The sequence below is a fragment of the Colletotrichum destructivum genome, chromosome 4, assembly GCF_034447905.1.
Source record: "Colletotrichum destructivum chromosome 4, complete sequence".
NCBI lineage: Eukaryota > Fungi > Ascomycota > Sordariomycetes > Glomerellales > Glomerellaceae > Colletotrichum > Colletotrichum destructivum.
The window spans coordinates 83,340-95,960 of record NC_085899.1 but is presented as its reverse complement, the minus strand read 5'-3'; the positions used below and the strand labels follow the sequence as shown (position 1 = coordinate 95,960).

At 58.2% G+C, this 12,621-nt stretch overlaps 5 protein-coding genes across 5 annotated transcripts; 4 read left to right on the top strand and 1 right to left on the bottom strand.

Annotated features, from left to right (window-relative positions):
- Positions 1-511: 511 nt before the first annotated feature.
- Positions 512-5,065, top strand: CDEST_05941 (Putative Type 1 protein exporter; the record flags this gene model as incomplete). The annotated part of the gene is made up of 7 exons (XM_062922100.1): positions 512-631; positions 758-1,599; positions 1,711-1,996; positions 2,053-2,980; positions 3,106-3,404; positions 3,528-4,050; positions 4,131-5,065. The coding sequence occupies 7 exons, from the start codon at positions 512-514 to the stop codon at positions 5,063-5,065; spliced, it is 3,933 nt and encodes a 1,310-aa protein (XP_062778151.1).
- A 673-nt stretch (positions 5,066-5,738) lies between these two features.
- On the top strand, positions 5,739-6,528 carry CDEST_05940 (uncharacterized protein; the record flags this gene model as incomplete). Its single annotated transcript, XM_062922099.1, has 2 exons — positions 5,739-5,792; positions 6,010-6,528. 2 exons carry the CDS (start codon positions 5,739-5,741, stop codon positions 6,526-6,528), a joined length of 573 nt encoding a protein of 190 aa, XP_062778150.1.
- Positions 6,529-6,861: 333 nt separating this feature from the next.
- CDEST_05939 (Putative fatty acid hydroxylase) lies at positions 6,862-8,022 on the bottom strand (the record flags this gene model as incomplete). The annotated part of the gene is made up of 3 exons (XM_062922098.1): positions 6,862-6,996; positions 7,079-7,368; positions 7,461-8,022. The coding sequence occupies 3 exons, from the start codon at positions 8,020-8,022 to the stop codon at positions 6,862-6,864; spliced, it is 987 nt and encodes a 328-aa protein (XP_062778149.1).
- Positions 8,023-8,836: 814 nt separating this feature from the next.
- On the top strand, positions 8,837-9,930 carry CDEST_05938 (Putative fatty acid hydroxylase; the record flags this gene model as incomplete). Its single annotated transcript, XM_062922097.1, has 2 exons — positions 8,837-9,709; positions 9,790-9,930. The coding sequence occupies 2 exons, from the start codon at positions 8,837-8,839 to the stop codon at positions 9,928-9,930; spliced, it is 1,014 nt and encodes a 337-aa protein (XP_062778148.1).
- Positions 9,931-10,961: 1,031 nt separating this feature from the next.
- Positions 10,962-12,462, top strand: CDEST_05937 (Putative aminotransferase, class-II, pyridoxal-phosphate binding, aminotransferase, class I/classII; the record flags this gene model as incomplete). Its single annotated transcript, XM_062922096.1, has 2 exons — positions 10,962-11,784; positions 11,870-12,462. 2 exons carry the CDS (start codon positions 10,962-10,964, stop codon positions 12,460-12,462), a joined length of 1,416 nt encoding a protein of 471 aa, XP_062778147.1.
- Between the last annotated feature and the right edge of the window lie 159 nt (positions 12,463-12,621).

Here is a 12,621-nt window from a genome sequence, read left to right as displayed (position 1 = left end):
AAGATATAATTCATCTTGCCTCACCTTTCTCCATCCACCCAGCCCCCGAGTGCTTTTACCGACGCCAGCCAATCTTACTGCCACCTTTCAGGTACGGCGAATCGAGGCTGATGAGAGTGTAAGAGCGTCCTCATTCGTCGAGATTGTCAGCTTGGAAGTAGGTGGCGTCCGGGCCGCGGGCTCCGGCCACCGTACCGGGGGGATATACCAGGTTGGTGACGTACCCTTTGCTATTTTAACCAGCCGTTCTCGTCTTGTAGACAAACAAACGGCAGGGTGTCTTCCCTTGTAATTTCGGAAGGAGAGGTAGTGTCTGAGCGGGAACATATATCAAAGGCACCAAGCCTCCTCACAATCTACGCTTCAGCCAATATACTGGCATGAAGACCCGGCGACTAGACGGAAGCATTTGTCCTCCCCTCCCCCACCTGTCCCGTTTGCTTCTACGCCTCACATCCCCCTTTGGACGTGAAGACACGAGACGTACGAGGCAGCATAACAATCGGCCAGGATGGATCACTCCCGACATACGTCGACGACAGGGCCGAAGCCCCTGGATGCGGCATTGACGCCGAGTTCCGATCCGAACGGGCACGATCCGGAGCTCATGTCGCCGACGAGAGCATATGTGGTGAGTTTGCACGCAACACTCCCTCCCCCCACCCCCTTCTCTCTCTTCAGCTGAAGCATTACTGGATTTCTTCGCCTGTCGCCGTAGTTCCTCTCCATCGGGAAATGCTGATTTCCCAACGCGCAGCGCGTCTTCTCTTACCTCGGCCGGATCGAGGCCACGCTCGACGCCGTCGCCGTCGCGGCCGCGTTCGGGTCGGGCACCGCCTTGGCGCTAGTCAACCTGGTCATGGGCCGGTTGATCAGGGTGATACTCAACTTCACCTCGGGCGCCCTGGGCCGCGACGACTTCCTCCCGCGGGTGTCGGCGCTCTGCCTGCACCTCGTCTACATCGGTGTCGCCCGCTGGGCCTGCGTCTACGTCTACACGGTCCTCTCCACCCACGCCGCCTACCACGCCGTCCGCAACCTCCGCGCCGACTTCCTGCGCGCCGCCCTGCGTCAGCCCGTCGCCTTCTTCGACCAGGCGCTGGGCTCCGTTGCCATACAGGCCACCACCAACGGCAACCTAGTCCAGGCCGGCGCGTCCGAGAAGCTCATGGTCTGCTTCCAGGCTGCGGCGACCGCCGTCGCCGCCTTCGCCGTCGCCTTCGCCTCACAGTGGAAGCTGACGCTGATCCTCCTCGGCGTCGCGCCCGCGCTGGTCGTCCTGATGGGCACCTGCGCCACCCTCGAGTCCAGGATCGAGACGAGCCAGCTCGACGTCTTCGCCCAGGCCGCCACCCTCGCCGAGAACGTCCTGGTCACCATCCGGACCGTCCACGCCTTCGGCATCCGGCCCCAGCTCATGACGCAGTTCGTGGCCTACCTCGACCGGGCCAAGGCTCTCGGCATGCGCAAGAGCCCCCTCTACGGCTTTCTCTTCAGCCTCGAGTACTTCATCGTCTACTCCGCCATGGGACTCGCCTTCTGGCAGGGTATCGCCATGATAGCGGACGGAGAGGTCGACGATATGGGAACCGTATTCACGTAGGTTTGCCCTCCCACCGTTCGAGCTCGCTGGGAGAGAGAGAAAGAAAGAGAGAGGAAGATATACAGAGAGGGGCTGCCTTTGCTGACAAGAACCAACAACCAACACAGCGTAATCATGTCCGTTCTCACGGCTAGCTTGACGGTAACCGTCATCGCTCCGTACATGATCTCCTTCCAGAAGGCTGCCACGGCGGCTGCACAGCTGTTCGTCCTCATCGACCGCATATCCGATACTGATCCATTTGACGAGGAGGGCTTGAAGCCTTCAGACGACACCGTCCGTGGCGAGCTCGACATCGAGAACATCACCTTTAGCTATCCGATTCGGCCAGGGGTCACCGTTCTGAACCAGTTCTCGCTGCATGTGCCCGCTGGGAAAGTCACCGCCCTCGTGGTAAGTGCCCGTCGTATCACGGCCCCGTCAGCAGAGTCTAACAGGGTGATGAACAGGGCGCGAGTGGCTCTGGGAAAAGCACAATCATCGGCCTCATCGAGAGATGGTACAGCCCCGGGGTAGGCACCATCAGACTAGACGGCACGCCGATCCAACATCTTAACCCGAACTGGCTCCGCACCCACGTCCGCCTGGTGCAACAGGAACCCGTGCTCTTCAGCGGCACCGTCTTGGAGAACATAGCCCATGGCCTCGTCGGCACCCCCTGGGAGCATGCATCCCCGGCCGACCAGCGGCAGCGTGTCGAGCGCGCGGCCGACCTCGCCTTCGCGCACGACTTCATCACCACGAAGCTCTCGGACGGCTACGACACCCTCATCGGCGAGCGCGGGGGCCAGCTATCGGGCGGCCAAAAGCAGAGGATCGCCATCGCACGAAGCATTGTCTCGGACCCGCCGATCCTCCTTCTCGACGAGGCCACCAGCGCGCTCGACCCGCGGGCCGAGGGCGTCGTGCAGCGGGCCCTCGACAACGCGTCTAGGAGTCGCACGACCATCGTCATTGCGCACAAGCTGGCCACCGTCAGGCGCGCGGACAACGTTGTGGTCCTGGCCAAGGGCGCCATTGTCGAGCAAGGTACCCACGCGGCGCTCATGGCCGCCGGCGGGGTTTACGCGCGCATGGTGCGGGCTCAGAACCTGACGGTGGACGGCGGAAAGATCATACGCAATGCGGACGATGATCTGGCCGGGACTGAGGTCATGGTCGACCAGAAGGAAGGTTTGAAGGAAAGCAATGATATAACGGCAGAGAAGACACTGGACTTGGAGCCAGGCCTGCGACCCCCGAATGCCTTGGCCGTTCAGTACGATTTCGAATCAGCCAACCGCAAAAACATACTCGGGGACGTCTGGGAGCTCATCCGCGAGAGCCTGGAGCTGAAATGGTACTTCATCTCCATCTTCATCGGCTGTCTCGTTGGGAGTGAGTAGTATCCCGTTGCCCGAACTCCAAATGAATACCTACCTACCTACCTACCTACCTATATCATAACCCCTTTCCTTGCCCTTGTCATCACGCCACGTTGGCTGACCGGGGAAACAACACAGGTGCAGCACTTCCCGGGCAAGCCCTTGTCATGGGAAAGCTGATGAGCGTCTTCAATCTGCCGCCGGACCAGATGCGGACTCAGGGAAACTTCTACTCCCTCATGTTCTTCGTCATGGGCCTGGCGGCCATGGTCGTCTACTTTGCCACCGGATGGATCGCCAACTCGGCGGCCCAGGCGATGAACCACAAGTTCCGGCGGACCCTCCTGGAAACCGTCTTGAAGCAGGACATCAAGTTCTTCGATCTTCCAGAGAACACCGTCGGCGCCCTGACCAGTCGCCTCGACTCCACGGCTCAGGTGAGTTGGACCGTTTTGATGTGATGGCGTTGAACCCCCCCCCGGCACTTCTCGTTTTCTGTCCACTTGTCCCTCCTCTCCCCCCTGATTGCTGATTCAATGGGAAATATTTTCGCGTATTAGCAAATGATTGAGCTCATGAGCATAAACATTGTGCTCATCATCCTCACCATATTGACGATACTGGCCTGTAGCTGCCTCTCGATAGCCACGTCATGGAAGCTCGGGCTCGTCGGCGTCTTCGCCGGTCTCTCCCCTCTGCTGGCCGCCGGCTTCGGGCGCATCCGACTGCAGCTCAAGATGGACAGCGACAACGATAGGCGCTTCTCGGAGAGCGCAGCCATCGCCTCGGAGGCGATCCTAGCCATCCGTACCGTGTCCAGCCTCGCCCTCGAGCGTGTGGTCTTGCGGCGGTACACAGACAGGCTCGACGCGGCGACCAAGACGTCCGTCCGCCCCTTACTGCACGCCATGCTGTGGTTCTCCTTCACACAGGCCGTCGAGTATTTCGTGCTCGGCTTGGGGTTCTGGTGGGGGTGCTCGCTGCTGAGGGACGGCCAGATATCGCTGTACCAATTCTTCGTGTCCTTCATGGGCATCTTCTACGCCGGGCAGAACGCCGGCACCATGTTCACATACACAAGCAGTACGTGCCCTGTCTGCCCCGTTGTCGCATTCGCGTGTTTTCGTTTTGCTAACCCATGCATGGGGTGGGGGGGTTATCAGGCATCTCCCAAGGAAAGGCCGCCGCCGACTATTACCTGTGGGTGAGGTCACTGGAGAGGACGGTGGAGGAGACGCCACAGAACAGATCGGTGCTGCCGGCCCGCGGCGTGGATCACGTTCACCTGGAGAACGTCACCTTCAGCTACCCGGCTCGGCCGGGAGCGCCTGTTCTTCGGAGCGCCGAGATCGTCGCCGGCTCGGGTGAGTTTGTGGCACTGGTGGGCCCGTCCGGGTGCGGGAAAAGCACCGCCGTGGCGTTGCTGGAGCGCTTCTACGACCCCGTCTCGGGGACCGTCCGCGTCGACAACCGCGACCTCGCCGAGATGAACCCGGAGGCGTACCGGGCGCGGGCGGCACTCGTGCAACAAGAGGCGACGCTGTACCCGAGCAGCATTCGAGAGAACGTGTTGCTGGGCCTCCCTCGCCCGTCGTCGTCGTCGTCGTCGTCGTCGTCGTCGTCGCCAGGGCTCTCAGAACCCGGCGATGACGAGCGGCGCGTCGAGGCAGCGCTCCGGGCGGCGAACGCATGGGAATTCGTCGTCTCCCTGCCCGAGGGTGTAAACACATTATGCGGCGTCAACGGGTCGCAGCTCTCGGGCGGGCAGAGGCAGCGCGTCGCCATCGCGCGGGCGCTGATCCGAAACCCCCGGCTGCTGATCCTCGACGAGGCGACTTCGGCGTTGGATACGGCGTCCGAGAGGGTGGTGCAGAGGGCTCTGGGACGAGGCGCCGCCGGCGATGGCGTCGACGGGTCGCGGCGCGGCAGGATCACGGTCGCTGTCGCCCACCGCCTCAGCACGATCAAGGATGCGGACCGCATCTACGTCTTTGATGGTGGAAGGGTTGTGGAACAAGGGAGACATAACGAACTGATCGCGCTGGGGGGCATGTACAAAAAGCTGTGCGAAGCCGAGAGCCTCGGCATGGATGGTTGATGGGGCAAGTTTCGAGGGCCGGGGACAGCATGGCTCGGCTTTGGCGTATTCACATAGTCCTCTGTTATGCCAAGCTCCCATAATGTAAAAAGGGATAGGGTTCGGTTCCCTCTGTATTACACCGAACCCCTGATTTCGCATCACTTGCATATTTTTCAGAGTCAAGGAATTAGAAATTCCGTGGCACGTATCAACCACGAGGGTTTCATTCGGCTCATGGAAAACCCTTGTTATGTCATAACGAAGGGCACCCAACAGTGGGCGAGGAACTCAAGCAGCGGTACATGCGCACATCTTGGGAAGCAACTGGTCGGATCGGCTCGGGGCCCGGACGCGGCAGGCCGAACCCAGCCGTCGGCGTCCGGGACCCGGAACTATGCCTTGCACAATGTTACCGTAGGATGCTGACCACATGTATGCACGCATATGCCTACACTGCTGCTTGTCAAAGAACACAATCCACCTTGAGGAAGTTGAACGAAAGGGCGTTTCTGGCCCTCTATATTCAGTGATGAAGGTCTAGTAGGAAAGAATCTCCCCGCGCCCCCTCTCAATCCTGATTCTCTACCTTGTCAGTCTCTATTCGCTTGAGTCTCCAGACAGTCCGTGTAGATACCGGTGCGTCTCACAACCTTCCTCTTCAGCGGCGCATACTCTGCCTACCCTGATCAACATGGCGGCCCCGAGCTCGAAGACGGTCACAGACCTCAACGGAACTTGGGTTCTTGTAAGCCAACTGGACGACAACTTGAAGCCAGGGTCACTCCTCTGTGCCAATCACTAGCTGATTTGCGACAATAAAACACTAGAACCGCACACTCTCCGACGATCTGGACGCGATTTTCGCTCTCGTATGTATTAAGACTTGCCTACGTCTCATTTGTCTCTTGGCGTCTTTGCAAACCAGCCGCTCGTAAGGTAAAGATTGAAGAGGATCACGGCAGGAGCTGACGATCCCGAAGCAAGGCATGTCCTGGATCAATCGCAAAGTGCTGTCTCTGGGCCGGATCACCCTCCGGATGACGCAGAAGAGGAAGGAATCCATCCCCTCCTCTGCAGCCATCGAAGGCTACGGCGGCGGGATATACGAAGTGCGACAACTGCAGACGGTCAACCCGGGTGGCTTCACGGCCGAAGACGTGTACCTCCTTGACGGCGAGATGCGCGAGTCTACGGTGCCGATCTGGGGCCGTGTCGCATCGCGACTGAGAATGTGCGGGTCTCGGACAGAGGTGGAAAACATCGACATGTTCAAGGACGGCGGCGGCGGAGATAATGCGAGGGCAGCGGAGGGGGCTGTCATTGAGGAGAAGACGGTCAGCATCGGGGGAGGCGGGTGGACAAGTATGCTGGTCTGGGGCTTCGAAGAGGTCGCGGGGGAGAGACGATTTACGCAGTGCTGCCTCACGGTCAAAGGCGAGACAAGACAGCAGGCCAGTATTGTCTATGATTATGTTGCGTAGCGGAGCATAAGTCAAGACAGACGACGAGATGGAACCAGGGGGCGGCTTAGGAAGACATCAGCATCGCATGCGGCTTAAGCAAATAGCGGTGATGACCTACCATGGACGCTTTATTTGTAGCAGAGGTATCTATGTGTCATGTATACTTAGTTTATGTCGTTAGCGACAGGTAAAATCACAAGCCTCTATATAATCATCGTCTTTCGACGAGAAATATACCTCGTTGTTCCCACATGGTGCAACTAAAAGACTTCATGTCCACGTCAACAAAATATGAAGCACCATTAGAAGCACAAGCTCCTCTAGCTTGGCTCGCGAAGTCCGTTACGATTATCAGAGCTCCTTCTTCTCCGCCTCTTCCTTTTTTTGCGCCATCCACTTCTCCTTTGCCTCGGAAAGTCGCCTGTTACCTCTGTAGATGGTGTTGTTTACCCGGTCCCAGAAGGTGAAGTAGAGGCCAAAGTTGGTCTGTGAGCCGCCGCAGCACACGTCAGTTCCAAAAATTGTTTTTGAACAATGGTAGAAAGAAAGGGAAAGAAGCCGTTCTTACTTTAAGACCCCAGACTTGGTGGTGGATGTTGTGGTGGACCATGCCGTTGCCAAAGGCCCAGCCCCAAAGGTTGAGTGGGTTCCACGGCAGCTCCAGGCTGGCGTGGTCGTCGACGGCCTTGACGCTGGCCGTCGCGAAGAAGACCATGGCCTCGCGATCGCTGAGGCCGATGAGACGGCTCGATATATAGGAGCCCAGTATATCGTTGAAGAACCCCTCGATCGGGTGGTTGTAGGACGCCGCGTAGCTGTAGGGGATATAGTTATAGTGGTGGACCGAGTGAATGCGACCTGTGTGTTTCCAACGACATGGATGGTCAGGGCCCTTGATTCCTTCACAACGCCACGAGGTTGGCCTCTAGGGGGTAACGGAGGTGACATACGATAGAGGAACGGTATCATATGCTCGAAGTAGTGCACCCAATATGCCCAGGTGTCGAAGACGAAGAAGGTCGCAAGCTGGCGGAGACCCAGCCACGACCACTGGAGGACTTTCGCCAAGTTCCACAGCACCTTTGGGCCCAAGGTAGCAGCTGCGTGTGGGAAAATGCTCTTGATCTGCAGCCCGAAGAACTCGGCGCTCCCGAACCGGCCCCATACCGGCCCCACACCGGCCCCATCGGCCGGCTCAAGGATGCTGGCCATGACGAGACCGAAAACGAGCTGCACGGCGTGCATGACGAGCACAACACGCAGCGTCTCCCAGCGCGTGACGAGATTGCGCCGCTTCTCCTCGCCAGTGGGGTAGACGCGATAGGCGGCGAACCAACCGGCGTAATGGACCGTCTCATAGAAGATGGACACGACCCAGTAGGCCAGCAGCGGGACGACGACGGAGGCGCGCGCGTCGTCCATACCCAAGAACAAAGACGGCGGCTGGGGCGACGCGATTCCGCGCTCTGAGGGCGTGAGGAAGGCCTCAAAGTCGAAAGCGTTGCGTGCCATGGCAGGGAAGACAGGCACACGAGGGGGGTTGGTTTTGGAAAACTGCGTACCAAGAAAAAGAGGGCAGCCGAGTCCGTATGAAGGGTGGAAAGACTGAAGACTGAATAATGCCGTCTTGAACAAATTGAGGAAATCCTTTTACACATACAAGATGTACCCCCCTTTTTCACGGCACTCGAGAAGCAGTGGTTGTCTACTGCTTGCAAAGGCCGGACCAATATCAGGACGACCCATGCCAGTCTTTCCGGGACGTCACGGCCGCATTCTAACATGTAGCTTTCAGTGGGGGTCCCCCGAAATACCGTTTGTTACCTGGTGTGGTGCTGACAGGATCGAGCTGTTGCCGCACTTACGACTATGGAGGGAGAGGGGGGACGGGCGGCGAGTCCCGGAAGGCCCATCCCGAGCTCGGATCTCGGAATCCGGCCCCCGTCTTACACACCCTCTCCTCTCCTCCCCCTGCAACCCAAGCAAGTCATAACACAAACACCCACACATAGACTAATACAGCATCGTATGACGAAGGATTTGTGTGATAGCAACCCCGCCCCTGGGAGACCCTAAGCCGTGCGTCGTCGTACGGTGTGTGGGTGATCCTCTTCAGGTCCTGCCCATCCGGCGACGGCACCGATGGTATCGAGTTTGAGGTGCAATACGGTTCGGTGTATCAGAACCTGTTTTTTTATTTCAGGTGCAAATTTGTCTGTCCATATTTCATCCATTACACAGACGCAGTCTCGGACGAAGAATAACTTGTCACCCCGTACTACCAGAAAACCCCTCTCCTCCTTCGAAACTCGTGCCGAGACAAGATATGGAACATCTACACAGCTTCTACGACGCCCTCCCCAGCGCCAGCCCAAGGGCCTGGGGTCCGGCCGAGCTTTCAATCGTGCTCCCACTCGCGATCCACTGGGCGGTGGCGCTCATGTACGAGTCCTTCGACGCCTTTGGGTTGTTCCAGCAGTACCGGCTGCTGCAGCCCGACGAGTACCGGAAGAACAAGGTAACAAAGCTCGAGGTTGTGCGCGGCGTGCTGGTGAACCAGGCCATCATCGTCGTCGTCGGCTGGATCGGCCTCGCCCTCGAACCGGGTCTCAACGATCAGAAGCCTGGCGACCCGTTCGGCATCACACAGGAGGCCGTCAGGGCCATCACCGACAGCAAGGACGTCGCGCAATCGCCGGTACTGACATCTCTCGCGCATTCCATCCTCGCCGCGGCGCGCATCGTTGCAGCCTTGTTCGTCTACGACACGTGGCAGTACTGGGTGCACCTCGCGTTGCACATGAGATGGGCATACAGTCAGTTCGCCTCTCGTTTTTGTCGTCTGATTAACCACCTCCTCAGGGGAAGGGAACACTTTGATGCTGACTGGCGTACACCCGGTCATTCAGAAAGGATTCATATATGGCACCATCTGTTGAATGCGCCGTGGTCGTACGCGGCGACCTACGTCCACCCGTTCGAAAGCTTCCTCCTCGACGCCCTCGGCCCCGCCTTTACGTGTGTGTTCGTCGGCCTCACCGCGTGGGAGCGCGTGGCAGTTTTCACGCTCAGCGTGCTCAAGACGCTCGATGACCACTCGGGCTATCGTTTCCCCTGGGACCCCATCATCTTCATCGGGGGCTTGACGGGCAGCGACATCGTCTACCACACGGTCCACCACCAGTCGTGGGGAGTCAAGGTTAGTTCACTTCGGGACAGAGGCCGGTTGTTCTTCCGGACATCTGAGCCAACGCAAGCTGACAAACGTCCCGGCTGTAGTCGAACTACGCGCTCTGGTTCACCTTCTGGGACCGCATGATGGGAACCATCTACAACGGGCCAAAGTCGTTGAACCTCACACCGCAGTTTGCGGAGTTCCGGGCTGTCAGGAAAATTGCCAAGACGGAGCATGTAGAATGACTCGAGACCGATCTTTTGGGGAGGCTTTGGGGACACAGCGCAAACAGGACTACTGCATGCAAGATGTACACTTCAAGGTGTCATTGACACTTTGGCGGGTTTAGAATATGTGATGTGAAGAGGTGGACGGGCGCAGGTGGCGCCGTGAGTCTGTGACATAGCCAGAACGGGATATAAACAGTCGAGATAGTGTTTTGACTTCAATATTTGTAACCACGATTATGTCCCCGCCCGCTGTCTTGTCTGTGACATGGCGGATAAATGACCATCTCTCTTGTAAGGTCCCAGAATGGTCACTTGGATCTGCTTACTTACCTGAGTTACCTTGGTTTTTGGTAGGAATGAGCGTATTTGGTCTTGCACTTGACGTCGTACTAAGGACAAAAGGCTCGGATTCCTGTCCAGAAACGCAAGTACGACGATCCCGCACCCTTCACTACATGAAGTCCCATTGTGCTGCCAGGTCTGCCATGTCTTTTTTTTCTCTCCTATCAAACTTACCCAGTCTTCCTGCAACTGCCACTGTAGCCGATCCGTACATATGCAAGGTGGGCGGTCCTATCGGTAAGACATGACGCTAAATCAACAGACGCTCTCTGCCGGTTCTGCATTCGAACCGGATGTTGATAGCACGGGTTCCGCCGTCCGACCCGGGTCCCGGTCAAACCGCCCACACTTGCTGCGTTGCATGTCCGGATAGCGTATTCCAGCTCTTCTGCAACCTTCTCAGTCCCCGATGACAATGTGCGCAATCTAGGGCAAACGGTTCGTGTGCTTGGCCTACTCCAGAGGCCGCCTTTGGTGAATGTGTATCCACTGTGATATGTCTTCTGTGGTTCGCTTTGTCGGCTCCAAATAGTCTGGGAAAGCTCAAATCGAGAATCCTCATCTCTTTACCCCTTCCGTCCATCACAGGCTACGTTTTCACATATTTTTTCTTGCTGTGGACCATAAACAGACTTCAACGTTCCAAGACTCCTGTCCTCCATCTTGTTTTCGCTGGGTTTCTCGGACACCAAGACACCCACGAGATGGCCGCTACAATCCCTCACTTGGTCGAATGGGTTCAAGCGCAGGAGCTCCAGGGCCCTCGCATGAAGGACGCGCCCATCTTCCAGCGTAACCTCGAGGAGACGCTCGACATGCGGCGGACAGAGCACAACCTCATCACGCTCCGTAAGCGGCAGAACCAGGTCGACTTCTCGTCCAACGACTTCATCTCCCTCGCGGCCAGCGGCATGCTGCGCACCGCCTTCTTCGAGGAGCTGGCACGCCACCCGGGCTTCAAGCTCGGTAGTACGGGCTCGCGACTGCTCGACGGCAACAACGACTATATTGAGCTGGTCGAGCGCGAGATCGCCGCCTTCCATGGCGCAGAGTCGGCCCTCGTCGTCAACTCGGGCTTTGAGGGCAACTGCGCCATCTTCTCCACCATCCCGCGGCCCGGCGATGCCGTCGTTTACGACGAGCTTGTACACGCTAGCGTCCACGAGGGCATGTCGCGCAGCATGGCTCTCAACCGCACCTCATTTCGCCACAACGACGTCGACTCGTTCCGCGACACCCTCGAGGCCGTCCGCGACTCGCAGCCCATGATCGAGCGCGGTCAGCGCTGCATCATCATCGCCGTCGAGACCATCTACAGCATGGACGGCGACATCTGCCCCCTCGCCGAGATGGTTGACATCGTCAAGGAGCTTTTCCCCAAGGGCAACGCCCAGTTCGTCGTCGACGAGGCGCACAGCACCGGCATTGTCGGCGATAAGGGCATAGGCCTAGTCGGCATGCTTGGCCTGCAGAATGACATCGCCATCCGTCTGCACACTTTTTCCAAGGCGCTGGCTTCCTCTGGCGGTAAGCATCATGTTTTCCTTTGGAATATGGACTCGTTTCAACCATAGACCATAACCTGCTTGAGTTGGGCTAAACGGCGATACAGGTGTCATCTTGTCGGGCAAGACGGTTCGCACCATGATGGTCAACCACGCGCGGCCGCTCTTCTTCACGGCGTCGCCGTCCTTCCCGACGCTTGCCGCCATCCGATCAGGCTACGACCTCTTAAAGAGCGGCAAGACAGCGCCCGCCCAGCAGCGTCTCCAGGATCTCCTCAAGCTTTTCTTCCGCACTATCACCGGCCACCCGGTCTGGGAGGCGGCAAACGAGGCCGGTGTGCTCCGCGTCCCGCTCGCGGACGACTGGGAGACGAGGCCGTTCCAGACGCAGATCGTGCCCGTCCTGACCGAGGCGCGACACAATTACTTTCTCTCTCTGCACCTGCAGCTGCTTGACTACTTTGCGTTCCCCATCGATCCTCCCGTCGTCCCCAAGGGCACGAGCCGCGTCCGTCTTGTGTTCAAGGCGACCAACACCGAAGAGGACGTTACGGGTGTGGCCGAGGCGATTTGCGATTGGGCGCGTGAGATGCTCGAGATCAAGAAGAGCGGCAACGCCGGCCAGCTCCCCAAGGCCGCGCGCACGGTGTTCGCCTCCATCAGTGATACCCTCAACGGCGGCAAGTCGTTCCAGATGTAGATAGCAGGACCGGAATGCAGTCCGTTATTCTGAACGGCTTTTCTACTTTTTCTTCTTTTCGTCTTCCTCACTTTTGTCGCTGGTAGCTATGGTAGACAGAGTCGTCGCAATGTTAAATTTGCATTACAGAAAATTCCTTCGGCTCCGTTCGCAAAGAGC